This window comes from Colletotrichum jinshuiense, chromosome 15 (genome assembly GCF_051148585.1).
Source record: "Colletotrichum jinshuiense chromosome 15, complete sequence".
NCBI classification, from domain to species: Eukaryota; Fungi; Ascomycota; class Sordariomycetes; order Glomerellales; family Glomerellaceae; genus Colletotrichum; species Colletotrichum jinshuiense.
Genome location: NC_139308.1, coordinates 25,559 through 49,622, shown reverse-complemented (window position 1 = coordinate 49,622; position 24,064 = coordinate 25,559). Strand labels below are relative to the sequence as shown.

General features: G+C 47.3%; 1 protein-coding gene across 1 annotated transcript; it reads left to right on the top strand.

The window, feature by feature from the left end:
- Nucleotides 1-20,843: 20,843 nt before the first annotated feature.
- Nucleotides 20,844-22,578, top strand: EsH8_XV_000002 (uncharacterized protein; the record flags this gene model as incomplete). The annotated part of the gene is made up of 5 exons (XM_083274043.1): nt 20,844-20,973; nt 21,068-21,200; nt 21,597-21,732; nt 22,195-22,201; nt 22,490-22,578. The coding sequence occupies 5 exons, from the start codon at nt 20,844-20,846 to the stop codon at nt 22,576-22,578; spliced, it is 495 nt and encodes a 164-aa protein (XP_083120575.1).
- Nucleotides 22,579-24,064: the final 1,486 nt, after the last annotated feature.

Sequence of the window (24,064 nt, the reverse complement as noted above, 5' to 3'; positions counted from 1 at the left end):
GCTGGCTGGTTTATCAAGCCAAGGGTTACAGTTTTCTGGCTCGGCGCGGGGGGGCGGCAAGGGTGGCGCATACTAAACCGAGCACTTCCTCACTCCAATCCGACTCGTCACCTCGTCCATTTAGCCTCGATTTCTTTCAGCGTATTCTCCCCATTAAGCGCCCAACCCACCTGGCCCAAGAGCCCTTGATAAGTAATCAGCACAACGGGCGGGGCGTGGCGGAGTGCATGCAGGAAATACTGGCATGTTTGTCGACCGTTGGAGGTGATAAGGGCGGCAACAGGGACCTGTGATATTAGGAAGCAAACACGATTACCGGACCGGGTCTTCGAGACCGAGCTCCGCACCCCCTCTTCAAAGGGCTACCTCCTCCACATACACTATCCCTGGACAATCACCCCGCGCTAAAGCGCCACTTGCTACGGCGCTGGCAGAGCGTTGGTGAGCTGGGAGCTGAGCTGGGCTGCCCGCGAGGGTGCGGCTGGCCGGCCTGTTTCCACTGCAGAGATTGCTGCGGAATCCGCCATGGAATGATATCAGGCTCCTAGATTCTAAAAGCAAAAGACAACCTGCATTGTAGTGAAACGGGATCCTAGCAATTTGCTGCACTTGAACCCCCGACGGGACGTGGCCAGCACACCGATGGTTCGCGTATCGCAAATTCAGCAACCACGGACAAAAACTCCGCGGGGAATCCAACCACGTCGTCGTACGTGGTTCGAGTCCGACAGCTGAGGATTAACGGAGTACCAGGTTAATCCTTAAACACCTATCTCCGATTACCCCTGATTGCCCTGCCGTCGTACGTGCTGTTCAAACACTCCGGATCGTTTCTTTTCCCCCGCCAAAACAAGGTTGTTGTTGGTTGTTGGCTTACACGAAAACAACTCACGAGCTTGCTCTTGCCACTAGCTCCGTCTAGCGATGTCGGGAGCTATGTTCTTTCTTTTTATCCTCTTGGGTGCTGACTGACGGCATTTTTGCCAAGATGCAGTGAATACCAGTCCGATTCACTCCCAGACAGTTTCGTCAAATAGAATGTTTCAAACACATGAGTTTTAGAGAAATACTGGAGAAAATCAAAATGGCGCCAGTCAGCACTTAACGATAAGGTGACGTTTTGGGTTCGCCTTGAGCGAATGCGACGAGACTTTGCGCCCACATGGTGTTCATCAAGCTTTTCGCGCTTGGTGCCGTAGATAGCTGTTAGCCAATATGCAAAGCCTGCCGTGCCAGCTATTTATGAAACTGAGGATGTTTTGATTGTACCACGGCGGTATTTATGCTACCCTAACGCTCTCATCTTGTCACTGGAAACGCTGATATTTGTCAATTGCTGGCTAAGATAATCATTGCATAAAACGACAGATAACTCTTTTCCGTATTCATTCCCCTTTTACAGGTTGGTTTCAATGGCCGTATTTGGAACGTCTCCTCAGCCAGAGTTGTGTAATATTCTTTTTCCGAATCAGCGGCTGAGATAGGCTGGAGATAGTATAGCTGACGTGTCTCGAGAGCTTGCTGTCCTCTCTTTTAGCGACATTAAAGGGTCGCTAATTGCCAATTGTCATGCCAGTATACTAAAGAGCACTCTTGCTTGTGAAGCGTGTGCCTGGAACGCTGTTGCATGGAAGGCCGCTTCAGGAGGTACAACAGTTATGCACGCTACAAGGGCGAAATTAGCAATTGACGATGTCGTCTCTGAGCAGATAAGAGCTTCATAAGTCATTCCCTATCGCAAGTCGCCCAGGAATTTCCCTTGCAGCGTTGTCATCTTATTAGCGTCAAACCCAAACGCCTCCTCAGCTGCCACATCAAATATTCCCATCCAGTTAATGGCGTCGCCACTCCATGAGGATGTTGCGGCCGGGGAACCGCTCCATGATGGTTACAATTTTATCAAAGTTCGTTAATCGTAACCGTTATCCTACAGAAATTGCGAGTTTGCAAGACCAATAGTAGCATTAATATTTCCCCAGTTGAAATAGTGAAGCTCAATAGTGACTTGTTGATATCTTTATGGATAGGTTCTTCTGAAGTTCCAGGAGCTAGACTCACTATTTGTACTACAGAGTTCTGTTGGTACTGGGCTGAAGGATGGGCTCCCGCTAATTCAGAAGTGCCTCAGAAAGTGAGACTTGTCTGTTTGGCTCACGCCCCCCCGGCGGACTCCGGACGGAGGGGAGAGCTACAGCTTTAGCGTGGTTAACAACGAGCTCGGAAGCCTTCCGTAGGCCCCGCCCTGTCAGTTTTCACCGCGTGGAGGCTCGCTCTGACCCCTTCATCAGGTGGAGCAGCTGCACGCTAAGTTGCTTACTGTGGTATTACGCATATGCAACGCGCAGTTTGACAGCTGGCTTCGCTGATCTCCAGTCCAAGAAGGTGATGGGGCGCTACGTGTTGCAAGCCACTGCAAAATGAACACTGACAGCGTACCTTGACTATCCTAATCGCTCAAGGAGAGGACTGGGAAATGGTCTGCGGCCACAGCGTAATGATGCCGCGTCTATCCGGTGACTTGGCCTGGTTGTTCTACAATGTATTCCAAGGTGAATATCAGTAGTGTTGGAAAGTGATTATACATCGAATGTCAACGATCCGTTCAACTTACCTCATGTTGAATCCGCCCTTTCCCCTAGGAAACCTGCCGCCGCGATGACTAGTAAAAGAATCACCAGTAATTGTTAATCAGCAGACTCGGCCCGAATTCACACTAGAGCGAACGCACCAGACCGGGAGGGGATGGGAACTGGTTTGCAAGTGAAGCTGTGGCCGGATTTAAGGGGGTGGCCTTGAGGATGCCGGGAAGACGCTATTTTTGCTAAAGTGGAGAGAATGCCAGGCGGATTCCCTGCTAATATGTGTATTTTGGTGCAATAAGAAATATTTACGTGCAACGTTTGATTGGAGGAATGCCGGGCAAAGTCAAAATGGCGTGTTACTGCACCCGGTGGGATAGATCGCAGAAACGAAATCGCGATGCGAGAACCTAGCTGGGAGTGAAAAGTGTATTCACCTTCTTTCAGTTTCGTGTGAGCCATGTAAAACTTCGTGCTCTATGTTTGGCTGACGTATCAAACCTCCTATCAAAACTGTCGTCAACGGATTAGCCCGCCTGAAGTGAAACACCGCTGCCTACTGCAAATTATAACTTTTTGTCGTCAAGCGCTTCCCGTCATTTATAAACCAAGTTCCCCTCAAGCCCCTAACCGTTAAATTCCAACGATGTAGATCGTGTAGAAGAAGTTGTCGCATATGATTGATATGAAGGTTCGATGGGTCTTAGTACGCTGGCGCATTCAAGTCGATATTGGGCATACATATGTAGTTCACGCAAGGAGAAAGACCATTGTCATCGTCGTTGAGGTGTAGTCTGCAATTATAGGCGTTTTTCAGGTGATTCATCGGGGCTGACACCGTTGCCAATAAATAACCCGGGTTGGTTTTGGCGATGTTTATGGGGAACGGATGCGCGGCAGGTGAGGCAGTGAAATTTACTCCTCCAGCAACAGCAGATGTCTCGTGCTCCGGAAGCGACACTCCGATCGTTCCCCCCTTGACAAGCTCTAGGGCAAGGACAAGGTCGTCGATCGACCTAAGCAAGCGAAGTATTTCAAAGGCCTGGGACTCTGGTGCAGACCTAAGAAGTTTAAGCACTTCTCGAGAATTATGTGGCAATGCCTCAAACTGCTTGACATTCCTCTCAAAATAAGAGCAATCTTTTGATCGCTTTATACACGCCACGCAGTGTCGACGTAATCCATCACACTATACCAAAGAACTCTATGTGATTAGTAAACATTGTAAACTCCGAGAGGAAATGTTTGGGAAGCTAGAACGGGATAGTCAGGTTGTCCTTACGCGTGATTTTCTCGTTATACAGGGGTTACAGGCAACGGCTGTTACTTTCCTTCTTTTCCTGACTCATTGGGCTTGAAAAGAGTTGTGTGGAGATTCACGGCCATCCGTGGACGGCAAAAGCGCCCTCAATCTCTTCAGCATCACCAAGGAAGTGAGTGTAGTCTAGATAGCTAAGAAGGGGAGCAAATCCACAAGCTAACTACCACAGGTAGATGGAGTGATTATTGTGAGGTGAAAGATGATTAGAAGCCTCCCAAGCCAGGTCGGGTGACTGCATCCACACGCAGGTAACAAAAAAAAGGGGGTCACACCTTATCAGGACTTAGTAGAAATGAGCGGGACGAGTCGGACGTAATTCAATAGATGGAGATGGCACCGGCATTAATGGCTGCATTAGCGTAGCAGATGAAATCCGACTAGATTCCGATAGATCCCGACATATTGAAATTTATCTATATAAGAGTGTTAGCTAGAAGGATAAGACCATTCTTTCATGTAATATAGATATACTTCTGTAGGGACTTACTTTTTAATAACTCTTTTAAGTTTTTAATTAGCTTGAACCGTATTATAAATAAGTTTAATTAGTCTATACTAATCTTAGTAAATAGCTATGTATTAGTATCTACCGGGATAGAAGCCTGTAACTACTTTTTAACGTAGTGAAACTGACGCTTAGGTATTGAATAAGTAACAAGTAAGTAGCGTTTCTATCACGATGCCCTCACTTAGGAGAGCTCACTTATTAATAAGGATGTCATGGTGTGGCGTTTGCCACGTGCGTCTATAAGTGACAAACTCACGGCAGTAGTATTTATTCGAGCCTTCTGCTGTATTCCACTTAGATAAAACATAAGATATTTCTCCCTATAGATCTCTTATGCCTGCTGTAAATACACTTGTGACAGTTTCAGAATGTAAGCAGGTTCTAGACATTAAAAAGTTACTTTGTTAGAGAAGAGTAGGACTTGAATTTTGACTTTAGTCTATTGAGAAACTTCACATTAATTCTTAAATATTGTCTAACTATATAATTAGAGTTTACTAAAGGAACTATGCAGTAGGGACAATAGATATATAGCGCCAAGAGTTACCTATTTATACTTAGAGCATTCAAACCAACCTCCTTTGCTTCTTATTCATCTTGAGTTTTACGTAAATTTCTACTACTCTAGCACTCCTCTAACACCTTTGTAATAGGTAAAAGAACGATGCTTATGCTGAGATGGCCGCGCTAGGTCAAGCTTTAGTTTATAGGTATGCTTTCTAGTGATATACAAATGCCTCCTGTATAAGATGAGAAGTTGCCTTTAGCGGAATGCTTCAAGACTTAGTGTAAGCTCCTTAAGGGCCCTATCGAGACTCAACTAAAAAAAACCCTAGCATGTCGCTCGGGGTCGACTATTACTACTGGGGGCTGTAGATAAAAAACCTACCTTCCTTTTAATAACTTTCTTGCTCTTAAAACAACTCTAGAGTTAGCATAGCAAATTCTACAAAGCTTTAGTAACTAAATTCAACAAGGATAAACATCAATATATATTATCTAATAGTCAACAGTGTTTAAAAGAGTCGTACCTTGGTAGGTGCAGGCTTTAGGAAGTAGGAGACTCCTGTTGGCTGTAGATTAAACGCCTTGTCGAGACTATTAGCGTAATACAGCCGATTCAAGATGTCATCCAAGGCACTGCCTCAGCTTGCCTAAAGCAGCTCTAGCTCGAGTCGGCAGCTCGCGTGCGACTTTCTTACGTCGCGAAGCTTCTGTCCTAGAACCTATTTCGATAAGAGGCCCTCAGGGACTAAGTAGTTGCGTTGTACATTTGAAGCCATGCAAGCTCGACAATTAGGTCAGACATCATCAAACTGTTGGAAGTTTCAGCTTAACTTGTTGTGTCGTCTACTATATGGTTGTGCTCGCATGAAAATGAAAGACGGGAAGAAAAACATATCTGACCTTAACCTTTCGGTTCCAACAGCCTTGTGAAAGAATTCGTTGTAGACAAATTAAAAAATATTGATATTATTTATTACTTACTGTTGTATGTAACTACAGTTTGTACTTTTTTGTGTCTTGATACTGTAATGGTTGCGAAATGTTTAGATAGACTAGAGACAACGTGCGGTAATATTAGTCTAAAATAGAGAAAATTTGAAATGATTAGCTATTGCTTAGGTAGAACTTGGAGATGAAAACAAGGATGATTCAAGCCTATCGTTAATCAGCCAGCAGGGTCTAATAAGAGTATCTAAGTATGTAAAAGTCTGCTAAGTAGGTAGGGAGTAAGTTTTTAAGGGAGGTAAAAAAGAAGGCGAAATAGTGTATACTTGCAGTTAGTAAATTGGTAAAGTAAAAATAGATTAAAGGTAGATTAATAGTTTTACTTATAAAGTAACTAATAGGTTGGTTTCTTCGTGATTATATTTAGATTAGCTTAAGTCTAGTATTTCATTTTATATCAAAACGAATGCTTCAACGATAGTGAAAATGCCTAAGAAGCACTATCTCTCAAATAACAAAATCTTATTGTATTAAAATCTCAATCTACTAACCTAAAGACACTCTTAATCCTCTGTTAAACTTAAGGGTAAACCTAACAAATAGAATAAGCAAACTCTTAAACTAGTAGCAGCGAGTGACTAGTATTAGCCTATAGTTATATAGAGGGCTAGGTGCTCATAATTGGAAACTAGAGTTATAAATTACATCATCTCCAATGCCAAACCTGGAATGTGGCGGTCTCATGCAGTTGATTCAGTGTTGACATGTGCCGGCTTCAAGGGACCATTCAGACATGTTTTTTCAGTGCGTGGCCTGCACCTAATAAGGACTTATGCACGTCCTTAAACTTGTATGACGGATCTAACAATTTGTACAACCCTTTCGCTATGTAGAGTGCCATCTGGGTAGTGTTTTTCTTAGTAGACAGACTTTGCTTATCCTAGTCGGACGGCATCTTGATACCTAAAAGATCTGCACTTGCTTATGCAGGCTAATACGATGCGACAGCGACCTTGCCTCTTTTGTGTGTGGTCTGGTTAGCCTGACTCGAGTTAACGCATCTTAGTAGCTTCGCACATGTGATACCGTGCTAATGCGGGTTTGTAGGTCAATTGTAGGCGTTGATACGGTAGAGATAATGCTGGGCAATATGATGGAAACAGAAGGCTTAGACAGTCACAAGCGGGTAGGAAGCACAAGTGCTAGCCACAGAGAAGGCCGTGCTTGTAAAGAGCATAGCGAACAATTATAAAATGACTTTCTAGCTAGGCCTCCATTGGTCTATATAACAGAACTTGTATTGCAATGATTTTGAAGTTGTTTCCATTAACTGACAGGTTAGGTAAGTCATGGATCCAGGGACACAACGTAGGTGTGTTTCTCTAGCAATAAGCGAATCCGCTGTCCATTCCTCTACAAGAGATACTTTCAATATCTACTGTTTGTATTAGTATAGCTCGTACTCCATTGAAAAGAAAGAATCTGGAGAGTCATAGCCCTACAAGCCTATTTCTAAATCTTGGTAGTGACATTACATAGATACTTACATGTGTAAATGAGGGAAGCAGGCTGAAAATAACTCCCACAACACCAGAGAAGATACCATCTAATCAAGACCAAAAGAGACTCATTTGACCTAGGTCCAGGTGTAGCCAGCCAAAAGGTCTTCCTGAGTAGCTAAATAGTTCCCAAGCGACTTAATACCGTATTTGTAACCGGGATTTGCCAATACCCGATCTACTCACTAGGTAGATGAATCAAGTCTGACGATCGGGACTCTAGGGACTATCGCAGCTAAAATGAAGATCTTCCATAGCTTACCTGGTCTTGGAAGACCCTCAAGTCGAGGCACCCAACCAGGACGTGTTCACGCACAAAATCCCTCTTAGCTTGTCAAATGCGTTCCACTAGTCTAACACTAGCAAAATCGCCCACTCTTAAGTCAAGTACAGTCTTAGTGCTACGGCCGGCATATGCATTGGGTCTTCATACGACTAGGATTAGAGCCAATGCTGAGGCAGAGACTGCGATTTACGCACTAGATCTCGATCTCTGGTTCTCTCTCAGGCAGAAAGACTAGAAGTTTAAAAGCCTGACATCCCTTCCTAGAAATATCCTGTCTATCATCTCAACACCCGTTACAAAAGTCAGCAGTAGAAGTTCTCGACCTTTTCGTTCTACACAACCCCCAAACTATTGATTCTACACAGCCACAACTTGTATCACTATGGATCGCTATCCTTGCATAAACAAATTCAAACATGGCACCAACTGCCCAAACTGGGTTAACGTGCACAACACTCGTTGTGAGGATTGTGTGATTGTGAGTTTGACAAGAGTTATAGAAAAACTTTAAATTGACTCTGCTAGTACAATCGATAAGCACACGTAACAAGCTTTTGGCACTAGCAATGTGTGAAAAAGGGCTACATATTCTAGTGCAAACGGGTGCTTGGGAGTAAGTTCAGGGCAAGGAAAGAGGGGGTTACGCAAGTGCAGTGAAGGCGGATTGCAGTGGTGTAGGCCATAGGGCGGCAGGTTGACATGTAGTTATTAAGGGCGGTAAGGAGTAGTACCCTTTAGGGGTAATAGGGTATAAAAAGTAGTAGGGACTGTCACTATATAAGCATTCAATTAGGCGAATATTTCTAGACATTTTAAATCCTATCCATTAAACTTCGACCATAAGGTGACCGACCGCCTTGGTTGCAACGCATCACGGCAGCACGGTCGCGCCCAAGATGCTTTAGGGGTTCAATTGGCTAAAGCATCCTCATTGCAAACTCTGAAAAGTCATATCCCTAGAGTTATATAGATGGTAGATGGGATTCTCGCCAGGGGTCGTCATTCACTTCCATTGATGCCGCTTCGTTGGCAACTGTGGGTTGTTGCATATGTTGCCGCGTTCAAAATGCAATCCCTCATCAGCTACGTGACGCCTTTCTAATGGTTCAGAACGTTGACCCTGGACCAAGCTTTTCGCTGAGAGAGGTCCTTGAAATTAGACGGTTGTCTAATCGTATGAAGATTGTTTTGGTGCACATCGTCGCACAGTCTTTCTGGCAATACTACGATTCTCCATGGATGAGAACAGCATGGAACATTGACTTGATTCACCTTTGTCCGAGTCGCTGGCGAAATATGGCGTCGAATTCCGCAGCTCTCTTTACACCTCGAAACCGTCTCTTGCTGTAAATGTTGAGGCCCATCATAGCCACTCGATGGAATATTGTACCTCCTACGGTATAATATTTTGTTTCCCCTAACTACTAGCCTTGTATCCCATCGGGTTCTGCTTGACGCCATTTTTGCCAAGGGCGGGGTAAAGCCAATTATATTTATTGCCTGGGAATATATAGAAATATTGGCCTAATTAAATACTTCTACATCAGCGCTTTTGGAGTCAAAATGGGTATCTTGGGACTTGGCAAAAATGGCGTCAAGCAGCACCCGATGGGATGCTATGCTAGCGGAGATAGGAAGAGGCCGTAGCTTGTAGGTTAATAGCAAGGGCTCGATTAAAGCGAGTCCGAACAAGATATAGACATTTGTAAAATGGATAACGAAGGCCGCAGAGCTTGCCCGTTATCGACAACAGCGACGACAGCGTTCTCTCCAATACTCGCGATCCCGGGTTCGTTCCTAGGTCGGATGAGTCTGTCGGATGAATATGGAGCATGGATTTGGTGGCGGAAAGTCGGACGCAAATACAACTTCGAGGGCCAAGACTAGTGAGGGAGAGAAGACGCAGACTCCTCACAACGGCATTAAACTTTGAGGTAGTTTTTATGGGTTCTAAAAGCACGAATAAAACCCGTCGGCCCGTTCTCAGTTTCAATCCTGTTGGATTACGTGGCCAGAATACGGGCAGGCGACCAGCAGCAGCGGAACCCTGAGATTATGTCTCCGGGCTGTCAACAGCTACATCTACGATTCTGCTGCTGCTAGAGTTGTCCCAGCACTTCAGAGGGGCACCGGAGAGGGCAGCCTCGGCAATAGTGACACGCTTGCGCTCACCACCAGACACACCACGAATGTACTCGTTACCAACGCGAGTGTTGATAGTGTGCTGCCAACATACTACTTTCTCTTCTACATACCGATTTACAGCTTACGAATATACCACAGAGATATATTCGGCAAGCTCCTACCCGTATGGGTTGTTCTGTTCATCCTGCAGGAGTCCTGTGATTCCTACAGCTTGATCCTTTTTAGTGGGTGTAGGTACTCTGGACTGTTTTCACTAGACAGGTCCACCCTCCAAAAACACTCGTCATACGTAGTTATAGGAAAACTTGCCCTGTCAAAGGTCCGGTGATACCCTCAGAGGGTTACTTGCGGATCAGACCACTTAGCCTGGATAAGCCTCTGTAATACAAAGAGGGCAAAGAAACCACCGAAGACTCCCAAGAAGGTGAACCCTATGAGTAGTGACAGCTAGTTCGTCTATGTTTTCCACTATATTAAAGCGGTCTCTAGTTGTTATACCTCTTCTAAGTTGAGGAGAATGCAAACGATATTCTTATACCCGTTCTACTTTGCGATGAAAACAGCTGTTTATCCCTTAATGTCTTTGAAGTAGGTCTTTACTTCTACAGCTACAAGAATCTTAATAATATCTTTATTACCGTTAGTAGAAGCCTAAAATAGTAGTGATCATCTAGAGGTTAACAGGTAGTTGACGTCAACCTCAACTTATTATACTAAAATTATAACAACCTTTGTTTTCGTATTACTTATAGTAATTTAAAGTGGCGTTTATCTAAAGGCGTCTTTAGTGTTAAAAGGGATTTTTTTTAATAATACTTCTTTAACGTCGTTTATAACACCTATCTAAGCCACATCATAAAGTTGTATAATATCACCTTATATAGAATCTATATCTATATATAATATATAGCTGTAAAGAAGCTTAAGAGAATCCAGTTGGCTATAGGCGGCAGCTATAGAATACACCTAGAAAGTAGTTAAGTTGGTAGTTTCAGCTATCTATTGTTTTAAAAGAAATTCAACAACACTATTACAAGCTAAAGTCTAAACAGCAGCCTTAACAACATCTTCTATAATATAGACCTCGTCTCTACGCTTATCAAGAAGCAGTGCCATGATTTCCTGGCCACTATATACGTTTGCAACTGCTGCCTTGACGACGACTTCTGTGATCTAGACCTCGTCCCCGCACTCTTCGAAAAGCAGCGCTATGATCTTCTGGCCACATCTCAAGTTTCCAGCTACAGCCTCAACGATGTCTTCTGTGATCCAGACCTCATCCCCACGCTTGTCAAGAAGCTGGCCAAGGACAGCGTAGTCAAAGCTTCCTACAATCGTTGCAACCATGCCTTCTGTAATTAGGACCTCATCCCCACGCTTGTCGAGAAGCAGCGCCATGATTTCCTGGCCACATCTCAAGTTTCCAGCTGCAGCCTTGGCAACGCCTTCTGTAATCTAGACCTCATCCCCACACTGATCAAAAAGCAGCGCCATTGTTTGCAGGCCACCACAACCGTTCGCAACTACAGCCTTCATTACGTTCTCATCAGTCGCAAAAGGGATACTCTCTTTTCAAATACACGCCAACAGCCTCCTTTTGCCATAGTCTGCTGTAACAAACTGGTGAAAGTTGCCTAATAAACGAATATCTCTTGCGCTAAGCCTTTTCCATTGTTTTACGCATGGAACTCCTGCCAGATCAAATGCACATAAAACTAACAGTCGCTAAGGAACATGTTTAACGGCATCGTTGAGCTTGCGATGAAACGTCCATAATGGCCCTATTGCCCGTTCAATTAAGCTTTTGACCCTTATTTACCAATCATGAACTGATAGAGCAGCCCGTTCTCCAACGAGAAATTGATGCAATGTTTTTCATAGCATTCCTTCATCTTCCCATAAGCCTGCCTGTGCATGCTCTATTCAAAAAGATAGTACTGTTAAAGCGGCGCTGCATTTATCTACCGGGCCCACTGGTCAACAAGGTCCTGGGAACGAATCGGAAGAAGAAGTCAAGCGGAGCTTCCGGGAGTCTCCATATTTCTCGGTCCCAGGCCGGCACATGGAAGGGTATGAAGGAGCCCGGAGGTCCCGGCTCATCCGGAGGCTCATGAGGCCGGACTGTACTGTTATTGCACCGCTCCGGCGTACAGTCGGTAGTACAGGCGAAAATAAGGTCTTCTGGGCGAATCGTAACAACTATACAGCTCCGTACGGACGTATCGGAGGCACCGGAGGCATCAGAAGCATCAGGATCTCCAACAGATATCGTGACAACAGCTAAATAATAGTTTTGGTGGTGATATGTAGTACGTAAAAAAACATAGGGGTAAATGATGTTTCGTCATGTACCGGCCGAAGTGCGGAGTAAAAGTGGGATGGAGCAGGTCTTTACCCTTTTGGTAGAAATAGGGTCAAGTGGCAGTCGATGGGATAGTCTTGAGCTTTCTTGTGACGCAAACTTGGACTGCTGTTGGAGCTTAGATTACTCTTACACAAGACCTAAGAGAGACGAAGTTGCTATTCCTTACGAAAACACTAGCCAATTAATAAGGCCTGCAGGTCACAATGTTCACGGGTACACGGGCGGCAGGGTCTGCACGTTTCTGTCAATCGCTACTGCTGAATAGTCTCGTACTATAGCAGATCCGCACTTGTTTAAGCGTAATAGCCCAGTATAGAAACGATAGAACGCGGAGCGGACGCTTGCTATTTGACGGCACCAGTGCGTGATTTTACCATCCGACGCATAGCCGTCAATGTGCAAGTCGTCTTTCTCCCGCGCCACATCCATATGGACGGAGCCGCAGTCACAGCGAATAGTTCGGCTGATAGCAGGCCAACTATTATAGTGTAATGGCAAAAACCCCTTGCTGCTTGCCAAACAACAAGGTCAATCACTCACTCTGTCATGGCATAACCCACAGGAATGACTGAAATTGAAACCCAAGGGAGTGCCAAGTCCAGTGCGGCGCAGGAATGGCATGACAATGACATCCGCACATAACTAACAGGACCAACGCTGTCAGGAATAGCATGACCGTACATACATGATATCCACACCAAATTAAGAGGATTAACAACGTTAGGAATGACATGACAGGGATAATCAACACCAAGGTAGGAGGACGAACGCCTTCAGGGATGGCATGACAGTATGATATCTGCACATGGTCGAACGTACGAACGCCGTCAGGGATCACAGGACACAAATAATCAACACTAAGTTAAGAGCATCAACACTTTCAAGGATGGGGTGACAGTACATGATATCAACACCAAATCGCTACAGTAGAAGGCGAATTGGCTGTCGCTGTATGTTTAGTTAACATCTTTAGTGAACGTGGGGTGGGCCTGTGGCTTGTAAGTCTTGGCAGATTACCCTTGTAGCGGCGAGGTATGCAGGAAGCGGTCCCTAACAGAACCAAAACTGGCTGCTAACCGTAGGTAATCCGTTTTTGGGACCACTGCAACTGAAGGGTGGCATGCACTTATTTGCGCTCTCTCCTTCAGTCCGACTACTATATCACTCCCGCCTCACGATGTTTACAGTATGTGTCGTCAGGCTCACAGATTGGATGATACGATTAGATTCGTGAGCCTGCTGGCCAATCCGGAGACTCACTTTGCTTCAACAAGGCGTCTTGGGCCTCATTGAATTCTTTACTATCTATTTTTGAAAGACGGAGCACTTAGCATGTGATCAAGAACGGAGCCAGAGTTGAATGTTGACCCCATTGTATCTTCCAGGTTGGATATGCTCGTCAACATTGCGGAGTGCTTGTCTGCGACCGCCTCTCCCACTCTCTCATCAAGCCTAGGGCATCCTCCAATCGGCCTTGGTTCTCGAATGTCAATGCCAGGTTACCAATGCTGGTAAGCGTGTCGGGATGCCCCTCTCCAAGAACCTTCGTCCTTATCTTCATCACCCGCTCCTCCAGTTCTTCGGCTTCTTCCCATCGGCTTTGGTCGCTAAACATCGACGCGAGGTTACCCATGCTCTTTAACGTCTCGGGATGCTCCTCTCCAAGAACCCGCGTCCTTGTCTCAATCACTTCTAGGCTCAGTTTCTCAGCCTCCCTCCAACAGCCTTGGTTCATATACGTCGATGCCAGATTGGCCATGCTGCTGAGTGTATCGGGATGCTCCTTTCCAAGCATAGCCCGAAAGCCCTCCATTATCAACAGCTGCAACTCCTCGGCCTCTTCCCATCGTTTTTGACACATATACACTGTGGCTAGATTACTCATGCTCGTCAGCGTATCAGGATGCCCCTCTCCCAACAAACTCAGATTCGTTTCCCTCACCAATTTGAACAGCTTTTCAGCCTCCTCGTATCGTTTTTGTTCTATGTAAACTGCTGCTAGGTTGTTTTCGCTCAGCAGTGTGTCAGAGTGCGCTTCTCCAAGCACCTTCTTTCTTATCTCCATCACTTGCACGTTCAGTTCCTCGGCCTTCTTCCATTCACCTTGGTTTAAAAACGTCGACGCGAGATTATCTTTGCTGGTTAGTGTGTTGGAGTGCGCCTCTCCAAACACCCTTATACTCGTCTCCATCACCTGCACCTCTAGCTCCTCGGCATTGTTCCATCGACCTTGATCCCGGTATGTCGACGCCAGGTCAGCCATGCTCGCCAGCGTTGCAGGGTCCTCATTCCCTAGGCGGTCCATCCGTAGATTCACAGACTCGGCTGCACACTTTTCAGCATCTTTCCATTGACCGAGATAAGAGAAATAGCCAGCCATGCGGTGTAAAAGTTTTGCTCTTGAACAATCCTGGGCCCGGCTCCGTGGAATATCTGCCTTGATTTGTAGCACAGCCTTAGCGTGCGGAAGGTAATCACGGCAAACCAGTCGGCTTTCGTATTCGCCATACGGAAATAAATCTGATACTGTTTCCAGAGCATGCTTTGCAAACTTATCTAATTGGCCTTGGTTTGAGAGCCACTTTCGCGTAGCCAGTTGGACGAGCCGATGCGTGTCTATTGTTTCGTTTTGTGCTTCTGATATGAACGAGAAGGCTTTTAGAATGCCCAAAGCCTTAATGACTGCTGCTACATCTGTCTGTAGCGCCAAGTTGAAATGCGTTTCACAGTACCTGGCTATAAATTCCTTGGGAATAGCTTGTCGATCTAGCAAGCTTACCATTGATAAGATCTCGCTAGCAAGCACGCTTTGTTGCTGAATCTGATTGAAGGAGATAATCCATGTAGCTGTGAGCGCATGTGGTGTTGCTGAATCTCTGCCAACAGCCTCAAACGGCTCGCTTAGCAGAGCAGCCAGGCTGCTATCGCCCTCGTCCAATAGCTGGATGTATTTCTTTACGGAGAGGCCGTTTTCGTGTATAAACGCTGCTGCCTGAGCGAGCGCCAGTGGCAGATACTCAAGTCGAGTGGAAAGTAAAAATGTATCCTCAGCGGGAATGTCGTCTTCAAGTAACGCGTGAATGAGCTGCTGTGTTTCGCTGTTGTCCATCTGCTTAACCTCAAGAACCTGCTTCCCCCACACTAGCCTCGATCCAACTTGCTTGTTCCTAGTGGTCATGAGAATTGATCCGTGGCGACACTCGGGAAGGTAGCGCCCAAAGCCACCTTGCGCTTGGACACATTGGTGTGGGTTGATGGTGTCATTCTCCAAAGATGGAAAGAACAACTCCAAGTCGTCAGCGTTGTCAATAACCATAAGCCACTGGCCTCGTGCCACCTTTTCAAGCCAAGTCTTGACGAGCAGGAGTATGTTAGCTTTGGGATCTTTATGTCCAGGGATGCTGCATTCTTCGGCAATAGAGGCGTAAGCTTGACGAAATCGCTCTGCATTGCTTGCATGAACCCAAAACACAGAAAAATTCGGATATGTGTGTTGCAGCCAGAACGCATACGCGAGCGCAATCTGCGTTTTTCTGTGCAAGGTTAGCAAGCAGGAAGGATCTGGGAAGGCAACTCACAGTACCCAATACCTCCTAGCCCATAAAGCGCAACTCTTGACCGCGGTTTTCGAGGCTTGTCTAGATGCTGCTCGTGTCCAAAAAGTCGTCTGATTTGATCAAGAGTTTTAGATCTCCCAACGAAGTCTAGGTTCTCGTTATAAGGAACAAGAACTCGCGCATGTTAGTAAAGACCGCATAGGTGGGTTTGCTACCTACACCATGTGTAAGGAGCTGAAGGACTGTCTGTATGTGTATACTCCTCGAGGACTGCCTTTGTTGTTGACGCCCCTATTGCCGCAGCAAAATGCTGCCATTTGTCGTTCTTGTGACTGTCCGCATAGTCACAAACTGCCTTGACGATGATGCACGGAAACTCATCCCAAACGCCTGCTCCTTCCATCTCAAATGCAACCAGGTCATTCTCTCTAGCAATCCTGTCGCGATCTAATCCATCCCTCATCACAGTATCTCCCGACCCCACACGCCCAACTACTATTTGAACATGTTGCTCTGCCGTGCCATCATTTGTCTGCCCATCCGATGCTTGCGTCCTAGAGAGGCCCCTAGCCACAAGGCGCGAGTGATCGCACTGAAGTGCCTCACATAAGGTGTCCTGGGCTTCCTTACACGCTTCTGATTCGCTGCAGCTACAGTCACGAGAGTCGTAGTGCCTGTGAAGATAGTCTGGCTCGAACAGGCGATCCTCCGTGGCGTTGGGACGTCTGTAGAGATCCTCGCATTCGTCGTTGATCGCCCTTTGTTGGAGCTGCTTCAAGGCCCGACCGGCTCGACGTTGCAGACTACTGCGACCTCTTTTTGTTTGGAAAGTCGCAAGAAGAGAGCGAATATCCTTGTTGGGCCTCCCTAGGCTGTCTTCGATAGTGTCTTTCGGAGCGAATCGGTTCGGATGCTTTCGGCCTAGGTCGTATTGCATGACGCTCTTGCTGATGACCACATCACCTAGGAATACCTCATTGCTAGTTCCAACACCAGGCACTCCGGCGCAAATGCCGGCCAAGATAGCCAGCTTGATCCATCGGTAGGTTGATCTGAGGCTGGCCGCTGCGCTCGTTGCATCTTTTTTCCCCACGCCGGGAAGGAGAAGCAGAACGACATTGTGGCTTCCCATCCGACCGGTGCTGTAAACGTTAGAGTCTCCTGGTGCATTCTTTAACTGCGCTTCATCGTCCTCCCATATCTCATCGCAAGCGAAAACAACGGCATCGTATTCGAGGGGCAGGGCGCATATGACGGCGATCTGGAAGTCCTCGGAGCGGTGTCGAACTTGGCTTGCCATAGCAATCGTCGGCGGTCAGTCGGAAGTTGGGGTTCAAGTTAGACACTGTTGATGAGAGTTACGGGATTTAAGCGAAAGGTTGATGATGGTCGGTTATTTTGGATGGCATTAGTACGTGGCAGTGAAAGGTAGTCACCCCGTAGCATCCTGTAAGATCAGGCTGGCGCTTCACACGATACGCCGATTGGCTCATGTGATTCGCGCCACCCCCACATCCTGCCGCTACACGATGGCGGCCGCATTGGGCTCTGGACGGAGCTGGTCGACATTATCGGGATTCTCCGGCGCGCTGTTGGAAGTGCCAATCCTTAGAAAGTAAGAAATTTTCCTTCAAGAAGACGTTTCTTCCCGCATATTACGAGGCGTTGGTTATCCACACACTAACACTGGTAGTCAGTGCGTGCAGCGCGGACATGGCAGTGGCTCCATACCGGGTAACAAGTGAACCATTCCATGCTTAATTAATTATAGTTCATCCCATGACTTAATCAGGCAGTGTAGCGTCTGCAGAAACATAGTACACAATGCGTAAACGTGTTAGTTTAATGAATAGGTGTCTAGGGAAGAGAATTCTAAGTAGTTTTAATTGATTCAGTGTTGTTGATGTTATTATCTACTTAGCTTAGTATTGTGGTTGCAGCTGGGTGGGCAGCTCGTTTGTCTGTCCAGCTCGCTCATTAACCACGTTACTACCTGTACTCTACCTAGCCAAGTAGCGCTGTATTACCTAAAGCTTATTAAAGTTGTAATATTTTCATAATTGTAGACTACTAGAATTAATAGGTCCTCCTTTTACAGTCATTGAGTACTCTAGTTGCATATGACTACTTATTACAACTGTAGAGTTGAGGGGGAAGGATCGGGCTTTACAGTTGTAAAGAAGAGTAGGTCACGGGCGCAAATAGGAAAGGGGGGGGGTTTAGCAACCTAATATATATTGGGCAGGCGCGGGCACGTACCTTGAACAAAGAAAAGAATTAGTTTACGTCTAATAGAGTAGGTTGAGTCCAGCCTGCTCATGTATATTAAAAACCCTAACTGATCCATCATTGCCGTCAGACAATCTGGATAACCTTCCATTCTGTCTCAACTGCTAAGGACTCCTCGCCATGCATGACCCCTTCAACAACAGCTGGCTGCACTAGAGTATACCGGCCGGTTCCCACAACCGCTCTGAGCACATATGGCAGCTCGCAGCCAGATATAAGAGCTATCGCATCGCCTGACCGGACACTCTTGCCTAATCCCATCCGACCTTTCGCCGTGCTAAAGAGACTGCGGTCGCTAAGCGCAGGCGAACACGTGGTTGATGAGCAACTTTCCGCGTACGTGCTTCTTAATACGTCCTCAACGTCCAAGCGAAAGGAGGAAATACTTGGATCATCCATCCACTTATCAAACGCTGACATCCTCGTTTGTCGCTGCTTTTCTCGCGCTGCCGGAGAGAGATTGCCAAGTTCGTGCGACTTTTCAACATGATGAATTTTGTACACGGTGTTTTCAAGTGGCGTACCGTCTTCGTCTATGACCTGGACCTAAGGATTGTTACAATTGTGTTCCATTTCAAATATGCAAGGCCGAGCCGCAGGAGTAAAACTAACTCGCTCAAGTCTGACGGCCGTGGCGATTTGGGTTGCCATATCTTCTATAGCATTGACGGCGGCGTACAAGATGTAATTCATCGCTTCCACGAAGTTGTGTCGCAGATCATCTCTCGTGTATGCTTTCCAATTTCTCAAAAGACTGCAAACGTCTCTGTGCCACTCTTTCTGACTCTGAAGAGTGTAGTGGGGAAATTCGTCGCTAACCAGAGAGACATAGTCGATAATGGCGCCCCTGACGCATAGAGTTTTTCCGTCCGGCAAGATACGGGCGGTGTTGGGACCGTCATGAGGGACTGTAAACTCGCTTTTGGTACGCCACTTTCCCCAGTAGTGAGTGGTCACATACGGCTGCAGGTCGTGTTGAAGATTCAGGACCCAAGACGGCGCAGAGGTGACAGGAGGACAATGGCAAACAAGATCGAAAAGCTCGGCGATATTTCTAATTCGGGGGATGATTCGAATGGATGCTTCATGCAGAATGTCCGACAGATCCCTGGTGTAATCAACTTCTATTTGTCCGAAGGAATCGGGGAACAAAGCCCTGCATGCGAAAACTAGGTCAAGTGGATTTTTGGCCTTTTTGGATAAGAGAAGGGGTAACGCGTCGCCTATGCTGATGTCCTTCAAAGGTCCATGTAGATAGATAGCCGTGTTGGGGGAACCTCGTTGAAAACTTGCCGGGTATACGTCCTCGGACGCTGAGGGTGTGACTTTCTCAGTCGTCAAGTTCAAGTACCCCTCCACCTCGTACAGCATCACCTTGAAGCTCAACATACTCATCGGCTTGAGTTTGCCAAGGTAAATCCAGCAATTCCCATTCAGGGCGACTTCCTGGACGGTCCAGATCCTTGTCCAGTAAGGATGAAGACAAAGTTGGTGGAACCCGTCTCTGACTTCAGAAATATAGTCTTGGTAAATAACAGTATAAGCAGGAAGCTTCGCCTTAATTGAACCAAAATGAGAACGACTCACTGGTGGGTATGCGGGGAAACTGCAATTCGGGTCCGGCGGTGCGATGTAGATATTCGAATGCCAGTTCCATAGCCGCTGAAGCTTTTGATAGCCAAACATTTACTCGTGTCGCTCGCTCGTATATATACCCCATGTTTGACACTTGGGCAGACTTCTCAGTTTCATCGTCCTGATTTATGCTGATAGCATCAATCCATAGAATCCGCTGCTTTGGTTTGCTGTATCTTAGCCGTCGAAGGGCTAGAAACACATTCTCTGTCACCCGCAACGTTGTGTCATTACAAATTACTTCTTTTGTCGGCCGCTGGTCGTCCCATGAATAAGACAGGGCTTCATATTCAACCATAGAGTCGAGTTTGATTTCTGAAAGCTCGATTTTGATGCCGCCCTCTTGCCGGCGGGCTGGGAAGAGCTTGATGAGACGAGTACTGTTGGTACCGTTTAGAGCATCGTAACGAAAGCGCATACGTGAAGCCATGGATACTTGGATCGGAGCTCAGGAAATAAGGGAGCAGGTTTTCGGCTGTATTTCCAAAGGCTTTGATCGTACTCTCGTTCAGGGACCCTGGGATTACAATTGTCAAGGCTGGTTGCTTCTGTCGATTCTAGTTTCAGTGTTCATCAAGTGCGTTCTTGCAAATCCCTGCCTGTTTTTGAACCCGCGGCTTATGCTTCTGCCTGTTTGTTTATGCATGATCATTAGAATCTAGTTAGCTGTCTTCTCGGTATTGTGGAACCCAGGCTGGCTTGGTAAATATATTTGATAGCCTGCGATATCTGCCTTGCTGCCTGACCCAGGCTGATTTACTCTAGTTTTGGGGGATTGTGGCTGAGTTCCAAGCAGATGAACATCCACATCGCATAAAGTACTTCTTAAACAGGTTGTAAGTTCTGTGCAAACTGTACACCTGAGGAAAGTTACGCTGTTGGGCTACAAAATGCAACGATCCCACCCCACCCCGGTGGAAACATGCCTCGCAATACCATCAGCTACGCCCATCCTCTCGCGCTTCAAGGTCTCCAGAAATTACCCTATAAGCCGCTGTTCAAGTGCAAGGTTCAAGGCTTAGGGAGGGCGCAGCTTGTTTTTGAAATCACGCGTTTGCCAAGTTTTGGCAAAATGTTTAGGCCCCTGCTGATGGGGAACAAATTGATTAGATTGATTAGGTACTGATTGATTAGGCACCGGTTCATCATGTCTCCTCGTTGTTGCGGCCCAGTCACGGTGCTCGAGAGAGTGCAGCCTGATCACTCAGACCTTTTCGGCATCATTGTTGGTGCTGCGCTCGCATGCGTCCTGGGCGTGCGCGCCCAAGGGAAAGGCGGTAAGCATTGATGCCCGCCAGTCCAGCCGTAACTAAAGAAACGATAACCAGATTAAATAGAGTACTTTGGCTAGAGAAGTACCTTAATACATAGCTACCAAGAGGATCATTGGGCTGCCTATCGACGCCGCTACGGTCAGGGTCGACCTCTCTACCTCAGATGGCGTGCCTGGTGTCGTCACCCCAAAGGGCAAGACGCTGTGCTGGGCATGGCTACAGATGAAGAGGTGGCTAACAATGCAAGGGACAAGGCATACTTAGGCATTATCGCGAATAGTGCGCCCGCCGGTGTGAAGCCGCCATGCATAAACGACTGGAAGGCAGCACAATTACAAGCTAAATCATCCTTGCTGCCTCGCATGACTTGCATGCAGCGGGCTTGCAGCCGGTGAATGCAGCCGGTGAATGCAGCTCTGGTCCATATTTGACTGCCGCTAAGGCGAATTATTTGCTAAGAAGTCCCCGTGTCCCATAATCATCACACTTTGCCCGCAGAAAGCGGTATTAATGAGAGGTTCCTGTCAGCATCCTTCAGTCAAGGATGTTCACTATCTTGGGGACCAAAGCTATGCTCTCAGGTGCGATATGGTAGGCAATGTAAGCGGAGACTGGCAGTATGGTAGGAAGAACCTCCGAACGCTACCCAGAGCAACGCCAGCGACGCTCGAGTCCACCCCAGCCCAGGAGCGCATCACCCAACCCTCGACCGCCGGCGCGTGCTCCCTCGCCGAGCGACCCGCCGTGCTGCAGCTCAGCCAGGTGAGGCCTCGACCCATCCCTTCTCGATGCGCCTCCAATACACTGCGGATAGGCATGCGCCACGTGTGTACGGCAGGTTTGATCCTGCCTGGGGATCATGGTCGTTTACGGCCACACGATGCCTGCTGTTCAACACCTGTTCGCCAGGCGTCCACGTCAACTAAGTCACGGGCTGGTGTCAGAGACGACGGCTGCAGGAGAATCGTCTAGTATGTCTACCTCAGAATGCGACAAGCTGTCCTTAATCTTCTCCCAGATTGCTGGCCCTCGAGCCTTTTGTCAACCGGCGCTTAACACCCTCCTAGAACTGACTCTCCTATCTTCTTCTCTTTCCGCATGGTTAAAGAAAAGCTTCCCTTCAGGAATCAACCAGCATGAAACAGTACCAGTACTCTTCGCTCACACTACCATGGAGGCCATACTCACCGAGCCGAACTAGAACACCTGAACCAGAACGTCTAGATCTTGCGTGTGTCAGCCACGATAGTGAACGAGAACACGAGATCCGAGGAGCATCCTGATTGCCATTGACCAACCCTATCGAGCTCGAAGATGACGCATGTGCTGTGAAGGCGACTGTTGCGGCCAAGGAGAACTGATACGCACGGAAGGGAGCTGGCGGTAGGGGCAGTGAAGGATATCAAAGCACTGGGGCCGATGATCCAGGATGTATCGCAGGTAACATGCATCAGCGGATGGTTTGCTAATCGGTCCCTCCGAGCTTGGAAGCGTGATCTGACATGTGCTGGCCTTGTAGGCGGCAGCACCGGCTCCTACCCCGCATCGGTTGTCCACACTGTCCACAGCTCCGTTTCTGATAGCCTACGATGGTACCAGGCAAAGTAAAAGCTCCCTGTCAGGTATTTCCTCCCCACACCTCCCTACACCCCCATACTAATAGTACTTCTGCTACCCTTCTAGACTGTTAGTCAACCTTCCCTCCTATCTATTAACACTATGGCTTATTTTTATTGCTAGCCTGGCTGCTATACAAAGCAGCTTACAGACAGAGATTGCATACGCATTTGCACCCTCTATTTTGATGCCTATTTTAACAGACAAGAGATATGCAGGCAGACTGGCATGTCTATAGCCTAGGTTAGACAGGCCCTTAAGTTGGAGACTGTCTAGCCTTGATCTGGGCGCCCTTATGCCCTTAGTCAGCAGGAGGAGGAAGAGCTGGTTGAATATGTGACCTTCTCTTAATAGGGGCGCCTTGCCAGCTTCCTTAAGCTCTCTACAACCCTCTTTAATGGGGTATATGGAGAGTATGCTATTCGGAGCACCCTCCGACGCCTTGGATATAGGCGATATGTGGCCAGGCAGAAACCTCTCCTATCTGAAGCAACCCGTCAGAAACGCCTTGCCTGGGCTCTAGCCTATGTTAACTGGCCCCTTGAGGAATGGAAAAGGGTCCTCTGGACTGATGAGACTTGGGTCCTTGGAGGCAACTATAGGAAGGTCTATGTGACTAGGAGGGCTGAGGAGGAGCTAGACCCGACCTGCATTGTCTAGAGGCCTAAGAGAAGGCAAGGCTGGATGTTCTGGGGGTCCTTTGCAGGCAGCATAAATGGCCCAGGCATAGTATGGGATATAGAGAGCTGGGGGACTATCACAGCTGAGTCCTATTAGCAGCATATTGTCCCTCTCATCCATGGGTTTATCTCCCTGCTGGAGGGCAGGCTGGAGGGCAGGAGGATTATCCTTATGCAGGATGGTGCCCCCTCTTACTCTGCAGCCAGCACTCTAGAGGAGCTGGCCAGCAGGGGCATAGAGGTCATTGAATTCCCCCCATACTCTCCAGATCTCAACCTAATAGAGCCCTGCTAAAACTGGATGAAGGACTATATCCAGCATCACTATGGGCATCAGTATTACCAGCATCCATCTTGTGATACCCTCTATAGATGGGTACAGGAGGCATGGGACGCACTTCTAGAGGAGTATTGTGGGCAGCTCCTAGAGAGTATGGGACAGAGATGCCAGGCAGTGATTGATGCGAATGGTGGCCATACTAGATTCTGACTTTTGGCTGGGCTGGGCAGCAAAAGAATAGGATAGAACATGTACTGTGATTCCATTAGTCATGACGTGGCATGTGGGAATGGACATGACAGGGGGCTTTTACTTACCCCTGTAACTAAGTACTAATCAACAGAGGGGAGTACTGACCGGGGACATCCTGGCTTTTGAAGTCGAAGGGCTGGCGTTCCGATCATGTCGACAAACTCCTATCGGCCCCACTTCCGTTGGCTTCCCCCATCCACACCCACACCCGGCTCATCGCTAAATTGCAGTATCGATGGCCTCAGAACTGTGCGCAACAGCAGAG